This window comes from Heteronotia binoei, chromosome 8 (assembly GCF_032191835.1).
Source record: "Heteronotia binoei isolate CCM8104 ecotype False Entrance Well chromosome 8, APGP_CSIRO_Hbin_v1, whole genome shotgun sequence".
Taxonomy (NCBI): Eukaryota; Metazoa; Chordata; class Lepidosauria; order Squamata; family Gekkonidae; genus Heteronotia; species Heteronotia binoei.
Genome location: NC_083230.1, coordinates 131,732,332 through 131,759,956, shown reverse-complemented (window position 1 = coordinate 131,759,956; position 27,625 = coordinate 131,732,332). Strand labels below are relative to the sequence as shown.

The following is a 27,625-nucleotide window of genomic DNA, read 5'->3' as shown; positions in this document are numbered from 1 at the left end:
CGACCCCTGCCCTGTACCAAGAGCCCTGTAAGCTGCAGGAGGATTGGCTACATCAGGGGTGTGTGGCCTAATATGCAAAGAAGTTCCTGCTACACCACCACCACCACCCCGCCGCCGCTTTTGTCTGAGCAGGATGAAGAAAAGGGGGAGGAACAGGAGGGAGGGGAGCGGTAGCAGTACCAATTCCAGTGGAAAGGGCATGCACAACCATGGGGCACATCTGCTTGTGGATACAGCTCTGGTTGTTAGACTGCCCTGGTTCCAACTAGTTCCCAGGCCCAAGAGATAGAACTAGCTCTGCTCTGCAAAGCTGTAAGCCCATAATTTGAAAGCACACTTTAAGATCAAGGGAATTGGGGGGGGGGGCATGTACCGTGGCTCCGGCCCTCCAGAAGGCAATGCAAGGCCTCTTGAACCACGGCCTTTATAGTGGTAGCCCTGCTTTGTTCAAATTCGTTTCTATACTTCAGAAAGGCAGCTGTTTACTATTATCGCTAATATTGTTAATTAATACTTGTGGTAGTAAAAACTATGCAGGCAGGGGAAATAAAATGTGGGATTTACAGCCAGAGGATGTCATCAGAGCCACAGAAATAAACTGCTTTAAAAGGGGATCTGACAGATTAATGGAGGGTAAAAGTCTATCAGTGGCTACTAGCCATGGTTACCAAGGGGAACCTCCACATTCAGACTGAGGCACTGAACCTCTGAATCCCAGAGCCAGGAGGCAACATCAGGGGAAGGCCTCAGCCTCTCTGCCCTGTTGTCAGCCCTCTGGAGGAACTGGTTGCCACTGTGTGAGTCAGGACTAGATGGACCCTCCCTGGTCTGGCCTGGCAGGGCTCTTCTGAGGTTCTTCTGAGGGGAAGGCCTTGGACTTTCTGCCCTGTTGCTGGCCCTCCAGAGGAACTGGCTGGCTCTTGTGTGAGGCAGGACGCTGGACTAGATGGACCCTCCCTGGTCTGATCCAGCAAGGCTCTTCTGAGGCTCTTCTCAGGGGAAGGCCTCGGCCTCTCTGCCCTGTTGTTGGCCCTCCGGAGGAACTGGCTGGCCCCTGTGTGAGGCAGGAGGCTGGACTGGATGGACCCTCCCTGGTCTGGCCTGGCAGGGCTCTTCTGAGGTTCTTCTGAGGGGAAGGCCTTGGACTTTCTGCCCTGTTGCTGGCCCTCCAGAGGAACTGGCTGGCTCTTGTGTGAGGCAGGAGGCTGGACTAGATGGACCCTCCCTGGTCTGATCCAGCAAGGCTCTTCTGAGGTTCTTCTCAGGGGAAGGCCTCGGCCTCTCTGCCCTGTTGTTGGCCCTCCAGAGGAACTGGCTGGCCACTGTGTGAGGCAGGAGGCTGGACCCTCCCTGGTCTGATCCAGCAGGGCTCTTCTGATGTTCCTCTCAGGGGAAGGCCTAGGCCTCTCTGCCCTGTTGTTGGAGCTCCAGAGGAACTGGCTGGCCATTGCGTGAGACAGGATGCTGGACTGGATGGACCCTCCCTGGTCTGACCCAGCAGGGCTCTTCTGATGTTCTTTTCAGGGGAAGGCCTTGGCCTCTCTGCCCTGTTGTTGGCCCTCCATAGGAACTAGCTGGCCACTGTGTGGAACAGGAGGCTGGACTAGATGGACCCTCAGTGGTCTGATCCAGCAGGGCTCTTCTTATGTTCTTCTCAGGGGAAGGCCTTGGTCTCTCTGCCCTGTTGTTGGCTCTCCAGAGGAACTAGCTGGCCACTGTGTGGGACAGGAGGCTGGACTAGATGGACCCTCAGTGGTCTGATCCAGCAGGGCTCTTCTGATGTTCTTATGTTGGTTTTGGCTATTGAGTTTGACCTATTTCTTTAGTGGCTGCTAGCTTGATTCGTAAGTGGATATTCCAGTGTTCTATGATTGATGTTTTAAATGTGTTTAGCTTTTTAACGTACTTTTCAAAAATGTATTCTATGTCTAAGTCCTCATGAAAGTCCTTTGGGTTAGTTGACCATAGAATCATAGAGTTGGAAAGGACCTCCAGGGTCATCTAGTCCAACCTGCTGCACAATGCAGGAAACTCACAAACACCTCCCCCTAAATTCACAGGATCTTCATTGCTGTCAGATGGCCATCTAGCCTCTGTTGAAAAACCTCCAAGGAAGGAGAGCCCACCATCTCCCAAGGAGAAAGCGTGTTCCCTTTGAGGAACTGCTCTAACAGTCAGGAAGTATTTCCTAATGTTGAGCTGGAAACTCTCCTGATTTAATTTCAACCGGTTGGTTCTTGTCCTACATTCTGGGGCCACAGAAAACAATTCAGCACCATCGTCTATAGGACAGCCCTTCAAGGACTTGAAGAAGAAGAAGAATTGCCGATTTCTACCCTGCCTTTCTCTCTGAATCAGAGTCTCAGAGTGGCTTACAATCTCCTTTATCTCCCCTCCCCACACAACAGACACACTGTTGTGTGTCTGGAAGGGGTCCAGAGGTGGGTGGGGCTGAGAGGGCTCTTCCAGCAGCCGCCCTTTCAAGGACAGCCTCTGCCAGAGCTATGGCTGACCCAAGGCCATGCTAGCAGGTGCAAGTGGAGGAGTGGGGAATCAAACCCGGTTCTCCCAGATAAGAGTCCGCACACTTCACCACTACACCAAACTGGCTGTCTTGAAGATGGTGATCCTATCACCACTCAGCCGCCTCCTCTCCAGGCTAAACATCCCCAGCTCCTTCAACCTTTCCTCATAGGACTTGGTCTCCAGACCCCTCACCATCTTCGTCGTCCTCCTCTGGACCCCTTCCAGCTTGTCTAGATCCTTCTTAAAATGTGTTGCACAAAACTGAACACAAGACTCCAGGTGAGGTCTTACCAGAACAGAGTAAAGTGATACCATCATATCATGTAATCTGGACACTACACTTCTGTTGATACAGCCCAAAAACGCATTTGCCTTTTTAGCCACCGCATCACACTGCTGACTCATGTTCAGCGTATGGTCCACGAAGACTCCTAGATCCTTTTCGCACATACTACTGCTAAGACAAGTCTCCCCTATCCTATAACCATGCATTGGATTTATCCTACCTAAATGTAGAACTTTACATTTATCCCTGTTAAAATTCATTTTATTGATTTTAGCCCAGTTTTCTAGCCTGTCAAGGTCATCCTGTATCCTGTTTCTGTCTTCTTCTGTGCTTGCAACCCCTCCCAATTTAGTATCATCTGCAAATTTAATAAGCATTCCCTCTATTCCTTCATCCAAATCACTGATAAAGATGTTGAACAAAACAGGTCCCAGGACAGATCCTTGAGGCACTCCACTTGTCTCTCCTCTCCAAGAGGATGAGGAACCATTCACAAGCACTCTTTTGGTGCGATCTGTCGACCAGTTACAGATCCACCTAACGGTAAGAGGATCCAAACCACATTTTACCAGCTTGTCAACAAGGATAGTATGTGGAACCTTCTCAAAAGCCTTACTGAAATAAAGATAAACGATGTCTACAGCATTCCCCTGATCCAGCAAGGTAGTCACTTTCTCAAAAAAAGAGATCAGGTTAGTCTGACATGACTTGTTCTTGAGAAAACCATGCTGGCTCTTAGTAATCACATCCATTAATAATGTAAGAACATAAGAGAAGCCATGTTAGATCAGGCCAATGTCCCATCCAGTCCAACATTCTGTGTCACACAGCGGCCAAATATATATATATACACACACACACATTGTGGCTAATAGCCACTGATGGACCTCTGCTCCATATTTTTATCTAACCCCCTCTTGAAGATGGCCATGCTTCTGGCCGCCACCACTCCTGTGGCAGTGAATTCCACATGTTAATCACCCTTTGGATGAAGAAGTACTTCCTTTTATCCGTTTTAACCTGTCTGCTCAGCAATTTCATCGAATGCCCACGAGTTCTTGTATTGTGAGAAAGGGAGCAAAGTACTTCTTTCTCTACTTTCTCCATCCCATGCATTATCTTGTAAACCTCTATCATGTCACCCCTCAGTCGACATTTCTCCAAGCTAAAGAGCCCTAAGCGTTTCAACCTTTTATTTATTTATTTATTTGGGATTTATATCCCGCCCTTCCCACGGATGGCTCAGGGCGGCTTCCAACAATTAATCAAACTTAAAAATAAACAATTTCAAATGTAAAACAATTAAATAATTTAAGCAGTTAAAACATTAAAACAGAGTAATTCAGTTTCCTATGAACAGATGGCTGGCCAGTTTCCTCAGGTTGTTATCCTAGCTAAATGTAGGCTAGGTATAGGCTAGCCGGAAGAGGGTCGTCTTACAGGCCCTGCGGAACTGCGCTAAGTCCCGCAGGGCCCTCACCTCTTCCGGCAGCTGATTCCACCATACGGGGGCCATAACGGAGAAAGCCCTTTCCCTGGTGGCTTTCAGGCGGGCTTCTTTTGGCCCGGGGATAGTGAGGAGATTTTGTGTTCCTGACCTCAGTGCTCTCTGGGGAACATGTGGGGAGAGACGGTCCTTCAGGTAGGCAGGTCCCAGGCCATATAGGGCTTTAAAGGTAATAACCAGCACCTTGTACCGGACTCGGTATATCACTGGAAGCCAGTGCAGAGTCCGAAGACCCGGCTGAATGTGTTCCCACTTTGGGAGACCCAATAACAGCCGGGCCGCGGCATTCTGCACCAGCTGCAGTTTCCGGGTCCGAGACAAGGGCAGCCCCATGTAGAGGGCGTTGCAGTAGTCCAACCTTGAGGTGACCGTAGCATGGATCACTGTTGCTAGGTCGTCGCGCTCCAGAAAGGGGGCCAGCTGCCTTGCCCGTCTAAGATGAAAAAATGCGGACTTGGCAGCGGCTGCTATCTGAGCCTCCATTTTTAAAGAAGGCTCCAATAGCACCCCCAAGCTCCTGACCCTGTCCGCCGCCATAAGCGGCGCACCATCAAAAGCCGGCAGGGGGATCCCCCTCCCCGGGCCGCGGCGGCCCAAGCAAAGGACCTCTGTCTTCGTAGGATTTAACTTCAGCCCACTCAGTCTGAGTCAGTCTTCATAGGGAAAGTGTTCCAGCCCTTTCATCATTCTAGTTGCCCTTTTCTGAACTTTCTCGAATGCTATAATATCCTTTTTGAGGTGCGGCGACCAGAACTGCACACAGTACTGCAAATGAGACCGCACCATCGATTTATACAGGGGCATTATGATACTGGCTGATTTGTTTTCAATTCCCTTCCTAATAATTCCCAGCATGGCATTGGCCTTTTTTATTGCAAACGCACACTGTCTTGACATTTTCAGTGAGTTATCTACCACGACCCCAAGATCTCTCTCTTGGTCAGTCTCTGCCAGTTCACACCCCATCAACTTGTATTTGTAGCTGGGATTCTTGGCCCCAATGTGCATTACTTTGCACTTGGCCACATTGAACCGCATCTGCCACGTTGACGCCCACTCACCCAGCCTCAACAGATCCCTTTGGAGTTCCTCACAATCCTCTCTGGTTCTCGCCACCCTGAACAATTTAGTGTCATCCGCAAATTTGGCCACTTCACTGCTCACTCCCAACTCTTTCTAAATGTTTGAGGACCGACTGTTTGATAATTTGTTCTAAAACTTTTCCAGGTATAGACGTCAAGCTGACAGGTCAGTAATTATCCGGATCCTCTTTTTTCCCCTTCTTGAAGATGGGGACAACATTCGTCCGCCTCCAACCTTCCGGCACCTCTCCTGTTCTCCAAGAATTCTCAAAAAATAACAGCCAGAGGCTCAGAAATTACATCTGCAAGCTCTTTTAGAACCCTTGGATGCATTTCATCTGGCCCTGAGGACTTCGTTTCATTTATGATGATATATGTTATATGATGGGCTGATATATGTTAGGGGAAAAGAAAACTTTAAAAATGATCTTTTTTTTTACCATAACGGGTCAATATGGTGTGTCCACCTGTCCAGTTCACCTTCTAAAATTCCAAAGGAGAAATGGTACTTCCCAGGGTCCAGGTTTTCTACTGAACTTTGGGGCAACATTTATAGGTCTGTTAACGTGGCATTGAATAACACTCTGGAGATGGGGTTGTTCCCATTTATGGAGCCATGCTTTCTACATATTATTTTATGAATAAAAATGTGAAAAGTATCTATGGGTCTTAGGGGACCATGCGCTGAACATGAGTCAACAGTGTGATGCGGTGGGTAAAAAGGTAAATGCAATTTTGGGCTGCATTAACAGAAGTATAGTGTGCAGATCACATGAAGTGATGGTATCACTTTACTCTGCTCTGGTAAGACCTCACCTGGAGTCTTGTGTTCCGTTCTGGGAACCACAATTTAAGAAGGATATAGGCAAGGTGGAAAGTGGCCAGAGGAGGGCAATGAAGATGGTGAGGGGTCTGGAGACCAAGTCCTATGAGGAAAGGTTGAAGGTGCTGGGGATGTTTATCCTGGAGAGGAGGGGGCTGAGAGGTGATAGGATCACCATCTTCAAGTACTTGAAGGGCTGTCCTATAGAGGATGGCATGGAATTGTTTTCTGTGGCCCCGGAAGGTAGGATCAGAACCAGTGGGTTGAAATTAAATCAGGAGAGTTTCCGGCTCAACATTAGGAAGAACTTCCTGACTGTTAGAGCAGTTCCTCAAAGGGAACAGGCTTCCTCCTCAGGAGGTGGTGGGCTCTCCTTCCTTGGAGGTGTTTAAGCAGAGGCTAGATAGCCATCTGACAGCAATGCTAATCCTGTGAATTTAGGGGGAGTTTCTTGCATTGTGCAGGGGGTTGGACTAGATGACCCTGGAGGTCCCTTCCAGCTCTATGATTTTATGATGTGAGAGACTGAGAACCCACGAGCTGCTGCCAGTCTGAGTAGACAAGAGTGACCTTGCAGGACTGTTGGTCTGATTCAATCTACAATAGCTTCATGGGTCTGTGTGTGCATAACGCCAGAATGAATAGAGGCCAGTCCCAGAAGTCTGTGCTAGGAAACGAGAGAGAAGGAATCTGGCTTTCGAAAACTGCCAGCAGATTGATTCTCCGGAGACTGAAGCAGCTCCAAGCCCTGAGCTGATCCAGGAGATGGTTCAGTGGCAGCTGGAACCGAGCCACTAATTACTGACAGGAGGCAAAAGCATCGCTCGAGCGCAAGGTCAGGTTTGGGTGTGTTTTAGCAAACACTCTGGAAGGAAGCTTTGCAGTGGCAAGATACAGTGTGTGGAAGAGGAAGAGAGCAAAGTTCAAATGTGCGCGGGCTGCATTTCAGGCAACTAGAAGCAGCAGCCGAGGAAAGCAGGGAAGATTTCGCCTCCGAAGCTAAAGGTGGTTGCTAAAGACGGGAAGAAGATCGACCACGGTGAACTGGGCCAGATGCAAGAATCAGATGGCTGAAGGCTGCCGACCAGAGCACAGGCTGGAGGGCTGACCTCAAGTCCTGCTAAGCACACAGCCCAAGGAGGAAGCTGCTTGCCGAAGTAGCCAGGATGGGAAGCCGGCTGAGGCTCTAGGCCAGCGTACTGCCCCCTAAAGCATCCACTGGAAGCACTCGAGGAAGCCATGACGGTGACGGCCACTCTTCCCAGCATCTGATGCCCAGGTAGACGGCCTCTGAACCTGGAGGGCCCACCAGGAAAAATGTGTTCCTACACCAAGACTCCACCAATGTACCTTCCTCTTTTAAAGTCTTCTAAAACGAACAACCATCACGTCTCTTGGCAGAGAGTTCTGTATGATAGAAGATGTTTCATTTTGTCCATTGTGAATCTGTACCCTTGCCTGGCTTCTCCTGAGATCATCCAGGGAGGCTCTGCTGAGGCACTCTGCTGAGATCATCTAGGGAGGCTCTGCTGAGGCACTCTGCTGAGATCATCCAGGGAGACCCTGCTGAGGCACTCTGCTGAGATCATCCAGGGAGGCTCTGCTGAGGCACTCTGCTGAGATCATCCAGGGAGGCTCTGCTGAGGCACTCTGCTGAGATAATCTAGGGAGGCTCTGCTGAGGCACTCTGCTGAGATCATCTAGGGAGGCTCTGCTGAGGCACTCTGCTGAGATCATCCAGGGAGACCCTGCTGAGGCACTCTGCTGAGATCATCCAGGGAGGCTCTGCTGAGGCACTCTGCTGAGATCATCCAGGGAGGCTCTGCTGAGGCACTCTGCTGAGATCATCCAGGGAGGCTCTGCTGAGCCACTCTGCTGAGATCATCCAGGGAGACTCTGCTGAGGCATTCCTCCTGGCACTGCGACAGAGTGGAGGGGATTGAGTGGGTGGAGACCTCAAGGTCATGCCACACTATGCCCCAAGTGCTGTCATGGAGCAGGTTCACCCAGGCCAGCCTCCTCCTGCCCTTTTGTGAAGGTGGCTGCTTTCCACCATGGCTGTTTTTGATTGCTGGTAAGGTCAACAGGATAGCATGCGGCCTTCCTCCATGCTGCACAGGCCTTTGCTTCAGGAGGGGTCTCCAGCAATCCTCTGTGGAGTCTTGTGGGCAAAAATTCTACTTCGTGAGCTACCATGAGCAACTGTGTAAAGCAGTTCGCTCTGGGGCCTTTTTTTCTGGATCTAAGACAAAAATGTGTGAACTGGAAACTAAAAAAACTGTGAGCTACCTCACACTAACGCAGCTTAGAGGGAATATTGGTCACGCTAGCCTCAAGAAGGTGCCTGTCTCTCTGATCAAGAGCACTGCAGCAAGAAACAGGGACCGTGCCCGAAAGCATATGGTTCCCTGCTCTACTTGTGAATTGGACAAGCTTTGCTTTCAGCATCTCCGGTGGGAGGCATGATTCCAGCCCCCCCTCCCTTCTCCCTATGCAAATGTTCTTCTGGCACATGCCTGCCTTGGAGACAGCCCTCTTGACTGTTCAAGGGAGATTCATTTTAAAAGAACCAGAAGTCTTCTTTTTGGGGTCTTTTAGAGGGTTTACCATTGGTGTTCCAGGCGTATTTCCCCACTTATAAGGTATTATTTACGATAGTCTAAACTGCGTTTGTACCTACCCCACATGGACTGACAAATTTGCAATATCAAATGACAGAAAATAATCTAAAGAAAAACGCAAATCTGTCAGCAACTCAGCTGGGGACAGAGTTTGCATAAACTCGGCTCTCGCCAACATCCGGTGTCCCAGGGTCCCTTGAAACAGGTCCATGTGAGGGTGCTGCCAGAACACCAGTGGGAACTGGGGGCCAAACCTCCACACTCCTCCTGGCACTGTCACAGAGATCAACTACACAAGAGGAGACTGCGACACAACCAACAAGTAAAAGCGAAGCTCGCAGCCAATCACTGCAAAAAGTATTCTGTATTTTCAGACAATTATTAAGGTGCTAAGTGCGAAAAGTTCATACTCATATTTTTGTATACTGTAAAAACAGTCACAATATCACAATATGCAGACCCGAAAAAGTCACAATGCACATTTACAAAAAAGCCAAAGTTTTAAAAGTCCCCTCAAAATTATCCGTTATGCAAGAGTGCAGTTCAGTCTTCTTGGGCGCATTAAAGTGTAGCCCAGTCCTGATGGTTCGATGGAAGGGTGAAACAGCAGTCCGGTATCCACACCGTTTCCCAACTAGCTTCCTCAGGCGCATATACAATATTGAGATAGTGATACAATGAAAGATTCATTTCAAGTCATGCATAGATGCTGGTGTTACCCAGAATGTTAGCCAGAAGCACTTTAATAATGGTCTGAAAATATAGAATTCTTTTTGCAGTAATTTGCCATGAGCTTCACTTATACCTGTTGGTTCTACGACAGAGAGAGCAGGCTGTGAATACTTTTCTGCCTCCCTTCAGCCAGCAGGGGACTGGGAAGGCGGCCTTCCGAGGGGCTCCAAGTGACCAAGCAAACTGACCTTGCCCCTTGAGACATTTGAGCTACAAATACAAGTGGATGGGGTGTGAGCTGGCAGAGACTGACCAAGAGAGAGATCTTGGGGTCGTGGTAGATAACTCACTGAAAATGTCAAGACAGTGTGCGTTTGCAATAAAAAAGGCCAACGCCATGCTGGAATTATTAGGAAGGGAACTGAAAACAAATCAGCCAGTATCATAATGCCCCTGTATAAATCGATGGTGCGGTCTCGTTTGGAGTACTGTGTGCAGTTCTGGTCACCGCACCTCAAAAAGGATATTATAGCATTGGAGAAAGTGCAGAAAAGAGCAACTAGAATGATTCAAGGGTTGGAACACTTTCCCTATGAAGAAAGGCTAAAACGCTTGGGGCTCTTTAGCTTAGAGAAACGATGACTGCGGGGTGACATGATAGAGGTTTACAAGATTATGCATGGGATGGAGAAAGTAGAGAAAGAAGTCCTTTTCTCCCTTTCTCACAATACAAGAACTCGTGGGCATTCGATGACATTGCTGAGCAGTCGGGTTAAAACGGATAAAAGGAACGGGGAGGGATGGTGGCTCAGTGGTAGAGCATCTGCTTGGGAAGCAGAAGGTCCCAGGTTCAATCCCTGGCCTTTCCAAAAAAGGGTCCAGGCAAATAGGTGTGAAAAACCTCAGCTTGAGACCCTGGAGAGCCGCTGCTAGTCTGAGAAGACAATACTGATTTTGATGGACCAAGGGTCTGATTCAGTATAAAGCAGCTTCATATGTTCATATGTTGTTCATATGAAGTCCTTCTTCACCCAAAGGGTGATTAACATGTGGAACTCACTACCACAGGATGTGGTGCCAGCTACAAGCATAGCCAGCTTCAAGAGGGGTTTGGAGCAGAGGTCCATCAGTGGCTATTAGCCACAGCATATTATTGGAACTGTCTGGGGCAAGTGATGCTCTGTATTCTTGGTGCTTGGGGGGGGGGGGGCAAAGTAGAAGGGCTTCTAGCCGCACTTGTGAACCTCTTTTTTTTTTTTTGCCTCTGTGTGACACAGAGTGTTGGACCTGGATGGGCCATTGGCTTGATCCAACATGGCTTCTCTTATGTTCTTATCCTGGCCCCAGGCCATACAGAGCTCAGTCCTTTGACCTGCACCCAGGAGGCAGCTAGGGAATAAGGCAGGGCTGGGTCGGAGTGGGGTGTTATCCCTGCACTGCCATGACCTTCCCTTCACAGTGGAGGGCCTGCGAGGTCTCAAAGCAGAAAGGGGAAGGGGCTGCCACCACCTGAGTCCTCCTCCTTTACACACTCTTTGAGCAGGCATCCTTCACCTCCCCTGTCCCACTGCGGAGCCACCCTCATCCTGAAGACTCTGGAGAGCCGCTGTCCGTCTGAGTGGACAATACTGCCTTGACGGACCAAAGGTCCAATTCTGGAGAAGCCAGCGTCTGGGTCGCATCCCCTTCCCTGGTTGCTCCTCCCCTCTGCCGCTTCACCCCTGTGGCCTGTCTCAGCTGCAGCCGCTCCCTACGCTGCTCCCTTCCCCAGGCAGGGCTCAGTGACACGACTCCCGGCTCCTGCTCTTGAACCCTGAACCTGCAGCCCGACCTTGCTTCTTCCAGCTGTGGCCTGGCTGCTGCAGCTGCCTTTGGTTTGTCCTCAGCCAAGCTGAGATGGCCCTGCAAGGCCCTGAGCAGCTGCCTGGCATCTGAGCCCTTTGCTGCAGGGCCTAACCCCTCCTGGCCTTGTGCTAGAGACATTTCAGCCCGGCAGGCTGAAGGGACACACCGCGGAAGCATCCCAAGATCTGCTACTGCTGCCTGGCCGGGCCATCTAGAAGCTCTCTGTGCTGTCAAACCAGAACCCCGCCCCTCAGTTACTGAGAAAGAGAACACCTTCGGCAACTGGACAAAGTTTGAGCCCAAGGGCACCTTTAAGACCAACAAAGTCGTATTCTAGGTATACACTTTTGAGTACATGCTGTCATAATCCTTAGACAGCCAGTTTGGTGTAGTGGTTAAGGGCACAGACTCTTATCTGGGAGAACCGGGTTTGATTCCCCCATCCTCCACTTGCACCTGCTGGAATGGCCTTGGGTCAGCCAGAGCTCTCTTATCTGGGAGAACCGGGTTTGATTCCCCCATCCTCCACTTGCACCTGCTGGAATGGCCTTGGGTCAGCCAGAGCTCTCTTATCTGGGAGGAACCGGGTTTGATTCCCCCATCCTCCACTTGCACCTGCTGGAATGGCCTTGGGTCAGCCAGAGCTCTCTTATCTGGGAGAACCGGGTTTGATTCCCCCATCCTCCACTTGCACCTGCTGGTATGGCCTTGGGTCAGCCAGAGCTCTCTTATCTGGGAGAACCGGGTTTGATTTTCCCCATCCTCCACTTGCAGCTGCTGGAATGGCCTTGGGTCAGCAGAGCTCTCTTATCTGGGAGAACCGGGTTTGATTCCCCATCCTCCACTTGCACCTGCTGGTATGGCCTTGGGTCAGCCAGAGCTCTCTTATCTGGGAGAACCGGGTTTGATTCCCCACTCCTCCACCTGCAGCTGCTGGAATGGTCTTGGGTCAGCCATAGCTCTCTTATCTGGAGAACCGGGTTGATTCCCCCCTCTTCCACTTGCAGCTGCTGGAATGGCCTTGGGTCAGCCATAGCTCTCTTATCTGAGGGAACCAGGTTTGATTCCCCCCTCTTCCACTTGCAGCTGCTAGAATGGCCTTGGGTCAGCCAGAGATCTCTTATCTGGGAGAACTGGGTTTGATTCCCCGCTCCTCCACTTGCACACCTGCTGGAATGGCCTTGGGTCACCCAGAGCTCGCTTATCTGGGAGAACCGGGTTTGATTCCCCAATCCTCCACTTGCACCTGCTGGAATGGCCTTGGGTCAGCCAGAGCTCTCTTATCTGAGGGAACCAGGTTTGATTTCCCCCCTCTTCCACTTGTAGCGATCTGGAATGGCCTTCAGTCAGCCAGAGATCTCTTATCTGGAGAATCGGGTTTGATTCCCCACTCCTCCACTTGCACCTGCTGGAATGGCTTTGGGTCAGCCAGATCTCTCTTATCTGGGAGAACCGGGTTGACTCCCCACTCCTCCACTTGCACCTGCTGGAATGGCCTTGGGTCAGCCAGAGCTCTCTTATCTGGGAGAACCGGGTTTGATTCCCCACTCCTCCACTTGCACCTGCTGGAATGGGCTTCGGTCAGCAGAGCTCTCTTATCTGGGAGAACCGGGTTTGGTTCCCCACTCCCCCACTTGCAGCTGCTGGAATGGCCTTGGGTCAGCCAGAGCTCTCTTATCTGGAGAATCGGGTTCGATTCCCCACTCCTGCACTTGCAGCTGCTGGAATGGCCTTGGGTCCGCCAGAGCTCTCTTATCTGAGAGAACCGGGTTTGATTCGCCCCTTCCTCCAGTTGCAGCTGCTGGAATGGCCTTGGGTCAGCCATGGCTCTCATAGGAGTTGTCTTTGAAAGGGCAGATTCTGGGAGAGCTCTCTCACCCCCACTCACCTCACGGGTGTCTGTTGTGGGGGGAAGGAGATAAAGGAGATTGTGAGTCACTCTGAGACTCTGAAATTCGGAGTGGAGGGCGAGATATACAGCCAATATCTTCTTCTTCTTCATCATCTTCTTCTTTTATTACAATCACTGGTTTGAGCATCTATCGGTGCCTTTAGAAGGTCCAGTTTTGGCCTCTGACCTCCCTTGGTGCCCTCCAGCGCTGCCAGGAGGGAGAAGAGGCATCTCAGGTGCCCCTCACCTCCTGCAAGAGGCTTTCCCCCTAGAAGGCAGGCAGCCCTGGCTTTGGAGAGGCTCCACAGGTGCTCACCCATTGAAGCTGCCCTCTACGGATTCAGACCATCCATCCATCACGTTCAGTATCGCCTACTCAGGCTGGCAAGCGGCTCCCTGAGGTCACCGGCAGAGGTCTTTCACAGCACCTCCGGCCTGGCCTTTTCCACTGGAGATCCTGCCAGGGGCGGAGCCAGATGCTTCCTGCACACCAAGCAGAGGCTCTGCCCAAGTCACCAGGGGCCCCCTCCCTTTGGTTCCTTCTGGCTCTGCCTCTGACTGTCCTTGCTTAACCTTCCAAGGGCCCGAGAGGAGGTGCCTGGGCCAGGCCACGATGCAGCCCTGCCCCCTTGTGCTGCCACCTGGGCGATCGACAGGAGCCGGGCTCTTTTGCCACCTCACTTCCTCTTGTTCAGACCATTCCTGAGCCAACTCCTGGGGCCTGCAGAGACCCAGCCATCTGGGCCTGCCGGACTCCTGCGCCTTCCTGGCGCTACCCTGACCCTACTTGGAGGAAGAGCCACGTTTGACACTGTCCGTCCTTCTGCCTTTAACTAATCTCAGGCCTCAGGAAGTCTGTGCCTTTGTTAGCCCCCCTCCCCCCAAGAAAACGGACAGTGTTCACCTAGCTAGTGGAACCATCTGACAGTTCTCATTAAGGAATCTTTTCATATGCAGATGGGCCAGCTTCCTTTCTCCCTCCCTCCCTCCCTCCCGCTTTCTTTCTTTCTTTCTTTCTTTCTTTCTTCTTTCTTTCTTTCTTTCTTTCTTTCTTCTTCTTTCTTTCTTTCTTTCTTTCTTTCTTTCTTTCTTTCTTTCTTTCTTTCTTTCTTTCTTTCTTCTTCTTTCTTTCTTTCTTTCTTTCTTTGACTAGATGGAGCCTCCCCTGGTCTGACCTAGCAGGGCTCTTCTGAGGTTCTTCTCAGGGGAAGGCCTCAGCCTCTCTGCCCTGTTGTTGGCCCTGCAGATGGAACTGACTGGCCCCTGTGTGAGGCAGGAGGCTGGACTGGATGGACCCTCACTAGTTTCACCCAGCAGGGCTCTTCTGAGGTTCTTCTCAGGGGAAGGCCTCAGCCTCTCTGCCCTGTTTGTTTGGCCCCTCCAGAGGTACTGGCTGGCCACTGTGTGAGACAGGAGGCCTGGACTAGGTAGACCTTCAGTGGTCTGATCCAGCAGGGCTCTTCTGAGGTTCTTCTCAGGGGAAGGCCTTAGCCTCCATGCCCTGTTGTTGGCCCCTCTAGAGGAATCTGGCTGCCCCTGTGTGAGACAGGAGGCTGGACTAGATGGACCTTCCCTGGTCTGATCCAGCAGGGCTCTTCTGAGGTTCTTCTCAGGGGAAGGCCTCGGCCTCTCTGCCCTGTTGTTGTCCCTCCAGAGGAACTGGCTGGCCCCTGTGTGAGGCAGGAGGCTGGACTAGATGGACCCTCCCTGGTTTGACCCAGCAGGACTCTTCTGATGTTCTTCTCAGGGGAAGTCCTCGGCCTCTCTGCCCTGTTGTTGGCCCTCCAGAGAGAACTTAGTGGCCACTGTGTGAGACGGAAGGCTGGACTAGATGGACCCCTCCCTGGTCTGACCCAGCAGGGCTCTTCTGGTGTTCTTATCTCCTCTTAAGGACAGGATCTGCCTGCAGCCTCTCTTGCACAGCTCAACGGAACTAGGCCCCAACGCTGTGATCCCAAGGGAAGCTCTAAAGAAGTTTCAAATGTGTGTGTGAAGTGCTGGCCCCCTAGTGGTAGCCCCCCAGTCCTGAAGGCCTCATCTGCTTGCCTTTTGGGGACTGCCAGCCTCCACTGGAAGGCATCCAGTGAGTGAAGGAGAATCCACCATCCCCTCTGGGCAGGGGCTTCCATTGTCAAGTCCTCCTCATTGCCCGGAAGTTTCTCCTCCTGTGCCACTGGAATGCACTTGAGCCCTTCCCTGCCCGTCCTGCCCTCTGGAGCCTTTGCCCCCTCCCCTGGGACTGGCCTTCCCATATTTGAAGAGCACCTTCACCCCCCCCCACTCCACCCCCCCCCCGGTGCTTTTTCTGATATTCTCCACCATGCAGGGAGATAAAAGTCGGAAACAATCAAGGGCTGACTCACCAACATCGGACTCTTTGTGAGTTTTGATGATTTCGGCCAGTTCAAAATTCCCGGCAATGATGGCCACCTGAAACGAGAGGGACAGGACGGAGGGGTGAAGACTGGGCAGGGCTCTTTAGCACTCAAATGCGATCCGCGTGGAATACTCTTTACGTCGTTCAGACTCACAGCAGCCCTGAGCAGCAGGACATTAATACCCCTCTTTTCCAGATGGAGAGCAGGGGCTGAATAGTGACCTGTCCAGAGCAATACGAGGCTGGAGGGAGATCTGACCGCAGCCCTGGTGTTGCTCCTTTTCTCCCTTTGCAGCATCTGGGCTGCGGTGGGGCCGGGGAGAGCTCTGTGCATGCCATGACCTGCCCAAACTTTACACCTGCTTTCCCTCCTTGTGGTTTCTGAGATGTGCTGATACTGAGGGGTGGCTGGGTCAAGGAGGGTTTCTGGGAGGTTAATTTAGCATTATTAAACCACATCAGAAGAAGATGTTGTATTTATATCCCATCTTCCACTACGAATCGCAGAGTGTCTCACAATCTCCTTCACCTTCCCCTCCTACAGCAGATACCCTGTGAGGTGGGTGAGGCTGAGAGAGCTCTGACAGAAGCTGTCCTTTCAAGGACACTTCTGTGAAAGCTCTGGCTGACCCAAGGCCATTCCAGCAGCCGCAAGTTGAGGAGTGGGGAATGAAACCCGGTTCTCCCAAAAAAGAGAGCTCTGGCTGACCCAAGGCCATTCCAGCAGCTGCAACGAGAGGAGTGGGGAATCAAACCCATTTCTTCCAGATAAGATACCTCTGTCTGACCCAAGGCCATTCCAGCAGGTACAAGTGGAGGGGGGGGGGGGAATGAAACCCGGTTCTCCCAGATAAGAGAGCTCTGGTTGACCCAAGGCCATTTCAGCAGCTGCAAGTGGAGGAGTGGGGAATCAAACCCGGTTCTCACAGATAAGAGAGCTATGGCTGACCCAAGGCCATTCCAGCAGGTGCAAGGGGAGGAGTGGGGAATCAAACCCGGTTCTCCCAGATAAGAGAGCTCTGGCTGACCCAAGGCCATTCCAGCAGCTGCAAGTGGAGGAAGGGGGAATCAAATCCGGTTCTCCGAGATAAGAGAGCTCTGGCTGACCCAAAGCCATTCCAGCAGCTGCGAATGGAGGAGTGGGGAATCAAACCCGGTTCTCCCAGATAAGAGAGCTCTGGCTGACCCAAGGCCATTCCAGCAGCTGCAAGTGGAGGAGGGGGGAATCAAACCCGGTTCTCCCAGAAGAGAGCTCTGGCTGACCCAAAGCCATTCCAGCAGCTGCAAGTGGAGGAGGGGGGAATCAAACCCGGTTCTCCCAGAAGAGAGCTCTGGCTGACCCAAGGCCATTCCAGCAGCTGCAAGTGGAGGAGGGGGGAATCAAACCCGGTTCTCCCAGATAAGAGTCTGTGCACTTAACCACTACACCAAACTGGCTCTCCAACTCTTGGCACTGATGGTGATGAAGAGTCCTGTGTTACTGAGAAGCGGCAGCTACAAACCTGATGGGTGATTCAAGCGTGCCTCCTGATCCCGCCCTGGCAGGGCCACCTACACTTCTGCAGATGCCCCCAGATCTAAATCTTCCTTCTCTCCGGAGGCCTCTTCTGAGGCAGGAGAGGAGATTCATAATCGCTTATGACGGTGTGCAGCCGTAGCCAATCTAAGACGCGGCGTCCTGATCTCGAGTATGAAATGGATGCAGAAGAGCGTGAAATGCGGCTGTCTAAATGGAGGCTCGGGAAAATAGCACATCTCAAATTAGTAGGCCAGGAGGGGGGGGGCACCCTGAATGTGAGCCAGACTCAGATGGGGAAATTTCAAAAGACCAAGTCAGTCTCTGGAGCTGCAGTCGTAGGAGACCTTCCCGAGCCACTTGGAATGGACAGTCCCACGGACATGCTCTGACCAGGATGGAATGGTTCTCCGGGTCTGATTGGCTAGAGCTCTCAGCGAGGAGTTTTGCCCCTTGACTGTTCCCGGGCTGCCTGCTGGAGCTCTTCTGCAGCTGGCCTGGTGAACAGAACAGTGCCTCTAAGAGGCCACAGCCTGGCCCGTGGAAAAGCGACACTCCGTCTCCACACAACAGTGTCCCTCCCAGCCCGTTCCAACACTGATTATGCCTAGCATATGCCAAAGAAACAGCATGCACTCTGCCTCTAGCTCCACCGGTCCCATCTCTCAAGATCCAGAGGTGCGTGACAACAGCTGGGTGGCAAGTGAACATCTGTGATATAGGAGGCCTTGGGCTTCATCTTCCCATTCAAGAGTCTCTGGCCTGCCTCTCATCATCCCTGAAGCTTCTCGAGACAAGAGCAGGCCGTCGGTCCACCCAGGCTAGTAGCCTTCAGCATTTACCCATCTCTGAGGCCTTTGCCAGGGCCTTCGGCATGCAAAGCAGGGGTTCGACCAGTGAGCGCAGAAGATGGTGGGAACAGTCCCTTCTGCAAGGGAGGTCCAGTTGGAAGGAGCACAGTCTGGACCTTCCTCCCACATGTGGGACGCTCGTCTCACGGAAATGCTGTTGGCCACTTTGGGGTCAGGCAGCAAGTTTTCTCCATTTTGGCCCTGGGATTTTATTTTTGGTAGGGGGGGTTCCCCATCTTTTGGGCATGGAGGAGGTGTCTTTGGGGATGTGGTGGGAGGTATTGGTGAAGCTCCTGCATTGTGCAGGGCGTTGGAACGATGACCCTGGGGTTGCCATCAACAACGACCTTTAAATGAACAAAGCAGGAGTCGTGGCACCTTAAAACCAACAAAGTTTTATCAGGACGTAAGCATTCAGAATGCAAGCACACGAAAGCTTGCATTCTGAATAAACCTTTGTTGGTCCTTAAAGGTGAAGAAGAAGAAGATATTGGATTTATATCCTGCCTCCACTCCGAAGAGTCTCAGAGCGGCTCACAATCTCCTTTACCATCCTCCCCCACAACTGACACCCTGTGAGGTAGATGAAGATATTGGATTTATATCCCGCCCACCACTCCGAAGAGTCTCAGAGCGGCTCACAATCTCCTTTACCACCCTCCCCCACAACTGACACCCTGTGAGGTGGGTGGGGCTTGAGGGCTCTCCCAGAAGCTGCCCTTTCAAGGGCAGAGTCTCAGAGAGGCCTACAATCTCCTTTCCCTTCTTCCCCCACAACAGACACCCTATGAGGTGGGTGGGACTGGAGAGAGCTCTCACAGCAGCTGCATTTTCAAGGACAACTTCTGCCAGAGCTATGGCTGACCCAAGACCATGCTAGCGGGTGCAAGTGGAGGAGGGGAGAACCAGACCCTGTTCTCCCAGATAGAGAGCTATGGCTGACCCAAGGCCATGCTAGCAGGTACAAGTGGAGGAGGGGAGAATCAAACCCAGTTCTCCCAAATAAGAGAGCTCTGGCTGACCCAAGGCCATTCCAGCAGCTGCAAGTGGAGGAGTGGGGAATCAAAACCCGCTTCCCCAGATAAGAGAGCTCTGCTGACCCAAGGCATTCCAGCAGCTGGCAAGTGGAGGAGGGGGGAATCAAACCCGGTTCTCCCAGATAAAAGAGCTCTGGCTGACCCAAGGCATTCCAGAAGCTGCAAGTGGAGAAGGGGGGAATCAAACCCGGTTCTCCCAGATGAGAGCTGTGGCTGATCCCATGCCATTCCAGCAGCTGCAAGTGGAGTAGGGGGGCATCAAACTCGGTTCTCCCAGATAAGAGAACTCTGCTGACCCAAGGCCATTCTAGCAGCTGCAAATGGAGGAGTGGGGAAACAATCCCGGTTTCTCCCAGATAAGAGAGCTATGGCTGACCCAAGGTCATTCCAGCAGTTGCAAGTGGAGGAGGGGGGAATCAAACCCGGTTCTTCCAGATAAGAGAGCTCTGGCTGACCAAGGCATTCAGCAGCTGCAAGCGGAGGAGTGGGGAATCAAACCCCCGGTTCTCCCAGATAAGAGAGCTATGGCTGACCCAAGGCCATTCCAGCAGCTGCAAGCGGAGGATTGGAGAATCCAATCTGGTTCTCCCAGATAAGAGCGCTCTGGCTGACCCAATGCCATTCCAGCAGCTGCAATGGAGGAGGGGGGCATCAAACTCGGTTCTCCCAGATAAGAGAGCTCTGGCTGACCCAAGGCCATTCAGCAGATGCAAGTGGAGGAGTGGGGAATCAATCCCGGTTCTCCCACAAAAGAGAGCTCTGGCTGACCCAAGGCCATTCCAGCAAGTGCAAGTGCAGGAGGGGGAATCAAACCCGGTTCTCCCAGATAAGAGAGCTCTGGCTGACCCAAGGCCATTCCAGCAGGTTTAAGTGGAGGAGGGGGAATCAAACCCGTTCTCCCAGATAAGAGAGCTCTGGCTGACCCAAGGCCATTCTAGCAGCTGCAAGTGGAGGAGTGGGGAATCAATCCCGGTTCTCCCAGATAAGAGAGCTCTGGCTGACCCAAGGCCATTCCAGCAGCTGCAAGTGGAGGAGTGGGGAATCAAACCCGGTTTCCAGATAAGAGAGCTCTGGCTGACCCAAGTCCATTCCAGCAGGTGCAAGTGGAAGAGGGGCGAATCAAACCCGGCTCTCCCAGATAAGAGAGCTCTGGCTGACCCAAGGCCATTCCAGCAGCTGCAAGTGGAGGAGGGGGGAATCAAACCCGGTTCTCCCAGATAAGAGAGCTCTGGCTGACCCAAGGCCATTCCAGCAGCTGCAGGTGGAGGAGTGGGGAATCAAACCCGGTTTTCCCAGATAAGAGAGCTCTGGCTGACCCAAGGCCATTCCAGCAGCTGCAAGTGGAGGAGTGGGGAATCAAACCCGGTTCTCCCAGATAAGAGAGCAATGGCTGACCCAAGGTCATTCCAGCAGTTGCAGGTGGTGGAGGGGGGAATCAAACCCGGTTCTTCCAGATAAGAGAGCTCTGGCTGACCAAGGCCATTCCAGCAGCTGCAAGCGGAGGAGTGGGGAATCAAACCCGGTTCTCCCAGATAAGAGAGCTCTGGCTGACCCAAGGCTTTTCCAGCACATGCAAGTGGAGGAGGGGGGAATCAAACCCGGTTCTCCCAGATAAGTGAGCTCTGGCTGACCGAAGGCCACTCCAGCAGGTGCAAGTGGAGGAGTGGGGAATCAAACCCGGTTCTCCCAGATAAGAGAGCTCTGGCTGACCCAAGTCCATTCCAGCAGGTGCAAGTGGAAGAGGGGCGAATCAAACCCGGCTTTCCCAGATGAGAGCTGTGGCTGATCCAAGGCCATTCCAGCAGCTGCAAGTGGAGGAGTGGGGAATCAAACCCGGTTCTCCCAGATAAGAGAGCTCTGGCGGACCCAAGGCCATTCCAGCAGCTGCAAGTGGAGGAGGGGGGAATCAAACCCGGTTCTCCCAGATAAGAGAGCTCTGGCTGACCCAATGGCATTCCAGCAGCTGCAAGTGGAGGAGGGGGGCATCAAACTCGGTTCTCCCAGATAAGAGAGCTCTGGCTGATCCAATGCCATTCCAGCAGCTGCAAGTGGAGTAGGGGGGCATCAAACTCGGTTCTCCCAGATAAGAGAACTCTGGCTGACCCAAGGCCATTCTAGCAGCTGCAAATGGAGGAGTGGGGAATCAATCCCGGTTCTCCCAGATAAGAGAGCTATGGCTGACCCAAGGTCATTCCAGCAGTTGCAAGTGGAGGAGGGCGGAATCAAACCCGGTTCTTCCAGATAAGAGAGCTCTGGCTGACCAAGGCCAGGCCATTCCAGCAGCTGCAAGCGGAGGAGTAGGGAATCAAACCCGGTTCTCCCAGATAAGAGAGCTATGGCTGACCCAAGGCCATTCCAGCAGCTGCAAGCGGAGGAGTGGAGAATCCAATCTGGTTCTCCCAGATAAGAGTGCTCTGGCTGACCCAATGCCATTCCAGCAGCTGCAAGTGGAGGAGGGGGGCATCAAACTCGGTTCTCCCAGATAAGAGAGCTCTGGCTGACCCAAGGCCATTCCAGCAGATGCAAGTGGAGGAGTGGGGAATCAATCCCGGTTCTCCCAGAAAAGAGAGCTCTGGCTGACCCAAGGCCATTCCAGCAAGTGCAAATGGAGGAGGGGGGAATCAAACCCGGTTCTCTCAGATAAGAGAGCTCTGGCTGACCCAAGGCCATTCTAGCAGCTGCAAGTGGAGGAGTGGGGAATCAATCCCGGTTCTCCCAGATAAGAGAGCTCTGGCTGACCTAAGGCCTTTCCAGCACGTGCAAGTGGAGGAGGGGGGAATCAAACCCGGTTCTCCCACAAAAGAGAGCTCTGGCTGACCCAAGGCCATTCCAGCAAGTGCAAGTGGAGGAGGGGGGAATCAAACCCGGTTCTCTCAGATAAGAGAGCTCTGGCTGACCCAAGGCCATTCCAGTAGGTTTAAGTGGAGGAGGGGGGAATCAAACCCGGTTCTCCCAGGTAAGAGAGCTCTGGCTGACCCAAGGCCATTCTAGCAGCTGCAAGTGGAGGAGTGGGGAATCAATCCCGGTTCTCCCAGATAAGAGAGCTCTGGCTGACCCAAGGCCTTTCCAGCAGCTGCAGGTGGAGGAGTGGGGAATCAAACCCGGTTCGCCCAGATAAGAGAGCTCTGGCTGACCCAAGGCCATTCCAGCAGGTGCAAGTGGAGGAGGGGGGAATCAAACCCGGTTCTCCCAGATGAGAGCTGTGGCTGACCCAAGGCCATTCCAGCAGCTGCAAGTGGAGGAGGGGGGAATCAAACCCGGTTCTCCCAGATAAAAGTCTGCACACTTAACCACTACACCAAAATGGCTCTCCACTTGAGGTGAAACTTGACTCCTGCTTTGTTTGACTGCTTCAGACCAACACAGCTGCCCACTTGGATCTAACAACCTTTAATGGCATTCAGCAGCATCAAGACAGCCAAAGAAATACACGATGATTCTACGATTCTCTAATCTTCTAAGTCCAAAGGCACCTTAAGGGAAACCCCATTTATTTTACATGACCTCATGAAAGCGGCTCTTGACATTCGGGAAATGCTAGTCTCTAAGGAGCCACTGGACCTTTCTTTGCCTCCCGCTCTGGGGCCGGGTGGGAGAGTCCCCCTGAGCACTGAAGTCTGTGCTCCCAGCTGGGTCTGGAGATCCCCTGGAATTACAATCAATCTCTAGACAACAGAGAAGAGTTCCTCTGGAGAAAATGGCTGCTTAGTCCCTCCCCAGGGACTACCCCCTAATCTCCAGGAATTCCCCAGCCCAGAGTTGGCAACCCTAGTTTTCAACAGCTCCTCTGCAGCCTGTTAATTCAAGGCTGGCGGGGGGGTGGAGGCTGCGCACAGTCTTGTCCAAAATTAAGAGGCCCTCTCCTTGGCCAAGCATGCCTGCCTTCACTGCCCTTCTCCCGAGGGAGTCTTGCTGACAAAGACTTGTGATAAAAATAGCCCCGGATTTATCACCCGAAGCAGGGCCAAAAGAGAGTCGGGACTCAGGGACAAAGCGCTGCTCCGGCAGCTGGTCCAGCTTCACCTTTCCTAGGCCTTGTGAAATCCAGCTGGAAAAAGCTCCTTATGGAGGGTGGGGGGTGGGGGCCCTGTGCACAGCCTTTAATGCCCCTGCTGATCGACAAAGGGGCTGTGATGCCTCCCACCTGCAGTTGCCACCTAATTGAGCTCTTGGCCACTTCTTGGGCCTGGGGATGGGTAGAAGCGGGGGTGAAATTCTAGCAGGAACTCCTTTGCCTATTAGGCCACACCCCCCTGATGAAGCCAATCCTCCTGGAGCTTATAGGGCTCATTTTTTTGTAAGCTCTTGGAGGATTGGCTACATCAGGGGGGTTTGGCCAGGGGTGGAATTCTAGCAGGAGTGCCTTTGCATATTAGACCACGTTCTCCTGATGTAGCCAATCCTACAAGAGTTATAAAGCTCTTTTTTGTAAGCTCTTGGAGGACTGGCTACATCAGCGGCGTGTGGCCTAATATGCTCCTGCTAGAATTCCACCCCTGAGTAGAAGACACGGTTTCCTCACCTCCAGAGGCTCTCAGACTGATCCACCTGTGCCCACACGAGCGTCCTCCTGGGATCTACTCGTCGGCTCCTTCCTAGAGATGCCTAGAAGCCCGGACATTAGAGGTGGCCCACTGGCAGCTCGTGAGGGAGGAGTCCATTGGTGTTTTCAGCCCACGCCTGGCTGGCCCTGCTTTCCCAGAACCCGCTCTCTCTCTCTGGCTCCAGGTTCTGACCCACAGCACCTGGGGAAATGCAGCACAGCAGGCAGAGCAGAGGAGGAGGAAGGAGAGCGAGCCGAGTCCTCTTGCAGCCCACCCTTGGCAGAGGCGTGCCCTCCTCCCTCCCCACTGGGCAGAGCCTGGCATTTGTGTGGGTCATGCAGACCTCATCCTGCATCTTCAATGGCCTGTAGACCTGGCAATGGGAGATCCAGGCATGGGCTTGGATTGGGCTCAGGTGCCAACTCTGGTGGAATATTTCTGGAGATTTGAGGGGTGGAGCCTGTGAAAGGCTGGGTTTCAGAAGGAATAGGCTTCAGTGGGGTATAATGCCATGCAGTTCACCCATGTGCAAGCCAGTTTGGTGTCGTGGTGAAGTGCGCAGACTCTTATCTGGGAGAACCGGGTTTCACTCCCCCTCCTCCACTTGCAGCTGCTGGAATGGCCTTGGGTCAGCCAGAGCTCTCTTATCTGGGAGAACCGGGTTGGATTCCCCACTCCTCCACTTGCAGCTGCTGGAATGGCCTTGGGTCAGCCAGAGCTCTCTTATCTGGGAGAACCGGGTTTGATTCTCTGCTCCTCCACTTGCAGCTGCTGGAATGGCCTTGGGTCAGCCAGAGCTCTCTTATCTGGGAGAACCGGGTTTGATTCCCCCACTCCTCCACTTGCACCTGCTGGAATGGCCTTGGGTCAGCCAGAGCTCTCTTATCTGGGAGAACCGGGTTTGATTCCCCCACTCCTCCACTTGCACCTGCTGGAATGGCCTTGGGTCAGCCAGAGCTCTCTTATCTGGGAGAAGCGGGTTTGATTCCCCACTTCTCCACTTGCAGCTGCTGGAATGGCCTTGGGTCAGCCAGAGCTCTCTTATCTGGGAGAACCGGGTTTGATTCCCCACTCTTCCACTTGCAGCTGCTGGAATGGCCTTGGGTCAGCCATAGCTTTTGTATGAGTTGTTCTTGAAAGGGCAGCTTCTGTCAAAGCTCTCTCAGCCCCATCCACCTCAAAGGGTGTCTGTTTTGGAGGGCAGGAGGTGAAGGAGATTGTGACTACTCTGAGATGCAGGGTATAGGGTGGGATATAAATCTAATATCATCATCATCATCATCATCTTCTTCGCAGTTATTTTCTCAAAGAGAGCTAATCTCTGTACTCTGGAGGTGTGGGATATCTAACCCCACCACTCTTCTCTTTTAACAAAATTCGGCTGAACTATGATGCAGGAGATGATTCTGCCCCTGTAAGAGAGCTGAGGTCCAGCTATTGGGCACAAAATACCACATGGTGAGCACTGCAACAGAGAGGAAGGAATGTGAGCCATGCTCAGGAGAGCAGCATGTGCATTTATAGCATAATAAACTGGTTATGCAAAAAAGGCCACCATCCCAGGAGATGCTGAAGGGCAACTCCATCTTACGCACAAGGGCACACTTATTTTTAAAGAACATGTGTCATTTTTAATGCTTCACGCGGAGGAGAGACAGATGGGACAGAAGCTGCAGGCGGGCAAGCAGTTACGTGTGTCGCTGTGTGTGTATGTAGGCACACACACACACAGCTTATCTTCTCCAAATTCTTCACTTCACTATGTCTAGCCCCACAGCATCTCTCCTGCATAACTGAGACAGAACACCATGGGTTCCTTGAACAGATATGAACCTATGAAGCTGCCTTGTACTGAATCTGACCCCCCTGGGTCCATCCAAGTCAGTCTTGTCTGCTCAGACTGGCAGTGGCTCTCCAGCTGAGGTTTTTCACGCCTCTTTGCCTGGACCCTTTTGAGTTGGAGACGCCGGGGATTGAACCTGGGACCTTCTGCTTACCAAGCAGATGCTCTGCCACTGAGCCACTATCCCTTCCAATAAATTGTGTATATTTACATGAATACATATGAACCTAGGAAGCTGCCTTCTACTGAATCAGACTCCCCGAGGCCCATCCAAGTCAGCCTTGTCTCCTCAGACTGGCAGCGGCTCTCCAGGGTCTCAGGCGGAGAGTGCCCTGCAGCCTAACTGAGGAATCAGACCCCCATCCGTTCCTCTTGAGCCAGGCCTTGGGTATTGTGTGTTTAGTGTTGGACCTCAGAGTCCAAGAAGGCTTGGACCACGGGGAGAAGCTCTGAAGGAGAAGGAAGGCTTGGAGGGACTTGGAGGCACAAGCGATGAGGAACAGCTGTGGGGCTCTCGCTTATAAGAGAGCAGACCCTGCTCAGCCCTCCTACCTGGAATGCCGTCTGGCTGTTGTAGTTCCGGATATCCTTGCTGGCCCCACGGAACAGAAGCACCCGAGCACAGCTCTCCTGCCAGAGGGAAGAGAAAGGAAGCGTCAGCTAGAGAGGAAGGGGGAACAAGCCAGAGAGCCTCACCCAGTCCGGCATCCCAGGGGGAGAAGGAGTAGTCCTCGTGGTCCGCTATACAGCACAGGAACATATGCCATGCTTTTCCAGGGGGACCTGGGGTCTTCCAAATCCCGCTGCTGCTGCTGCCTTGTAGTGAGCCTTGTACCATTGGTCCAAAGAGCCCAGTATTGTCTCCTCTGACTGAATGTGGGTCTCCGGGGCCTTCGCCAGCCCCACTCTGTTCCTGGAACCCTTTGAACCGGGCAGGGCAGAAGACATCTCAGGCGAGATGGCCACCTGACAGCAGTGCTGATCCTGTGAATGAGGCAGATCGTGGGAAGGAGGGCAGGAAGGGCTGCGTCAGGGCTGAGTTCCCGTGGCCCTTTCTTCCACGCCCAGGGAAATGCTGGTGGCCACTCCCATCAGCCCCAGCCATTGGCCATATTGGCTGGGGCTGATGGGAGTTGTAGGCAAAAAGCATCTGGAGAGCCACTGTTCCCTACCCCTGCTCTAGAACAAAGCAGGAGTCGAGTCACACCTTTAAAACCAACCGATTTTTATTTAGAACATCAGCACTTCATCAGACGAGGAATCCAGCACAGTGAGCAAAGCCATAGCTGAGCAGAGCCATACAGAGCTGGTAGGCAGTGGCCCAGAATGCAACAGAATGCAAATTCTGGGCCACTGCCTACCACCTCTGTATGGCTCTGCTCAGCTATGGCTTTGCTCCCTGTGCTGGATTCCTCGTCTGATGAAGTGGGCTTAAGAGCACACAAAAGCTGACGTTCTAAATAAAAATGGGTTGGTCTTAAAGGTGCCACTTGACTCCTGCTTTCTTCAACTGCTTCAGACCAACACAGCTGCCCGCTTGAATTAATTTCTAGACCAGGGGTGGCCAACGGTAGTTCTCCAGATGAAATTGCTGAACAGTTGGGTTAGAACGGATACAAGGAAGTCCTTCTTCACCCAAAGGGTGATTAACGTGTGGAATTCACTGCCACAGGAGGTGGTGGTGGCTACAAGCATAGACAGCTTCAAGAGGGGATTGGATAAGCATATGGAGCAGAGGTCCATCAGTGGCTATTAGACACAGAGTATTGTTGAAAGTGTCTGGGGCAGTGATGCTCTGTATTCTTGGTGCTTGGGAGGGGGGAGCTACAGTGAGAGGGCTTCTGGAGTTCTGGCCCCACTGATGGACCTCCTGATGGCATCTGGTTTTTTTGGCCAATGTGTTGGACTGGATGGGCCATTGCATGCCCTGATCCAACATGGCTTCTGTTATGTCTGAGGCAGTGATGCTCTGTCTTCTTCGTGCTTGGGGGCAGGCGGAGGAAGTGGGAGGGCTTCTGGTATCCTGGCACCACTGGTGGACCTCCTGATGGCACCTAATTTTTTTGGCCACTATGTGATACAGAGTGTGGGACTGGATGGGCCATTGGCCTGATCCAAAAATGGCTTCTCTGATGTTCTTATGTGACACACAATGTTGGACTAGAGGCGCCATTGGCCTGATCCAACATGGCTTCTCATGTTCT

At 52.5% G+C, this 27,625-nt stretch overlaps 1 protein-coding gene and 1 non-coding gene across 2 annotated transcripts in view; one reads left to right on the top strand and one right to left on the bottom strand.

The window, feature by feature from the left end:
• SHANK3 (SH3 and multiple ankyrin repeat domains 3) overlaps positions 1 to 27,625 on the bottom strand; it is a 613,814-nt gene that overhangs the window by 350,472 nt on the left and 235,717 nt on the right. The window contains 2 exon segments of the mRNA XM_060246058.1: positions 15,617 to 15,683; positions 25,974 to 26,051. Coding sequence (XP_060102041.1) covers positions 15,617 to 15,683; positions 25,974 to 26,051 — 145 coding nt within the window.
• Positions 10,315 to 10,386, top strand: TRNAP-GGG (transfer RNA proline (anticodon GGG)). The gene has a single exon. It is a non-coding gene; the product is annotated as a tRNA-Pro (tRNA).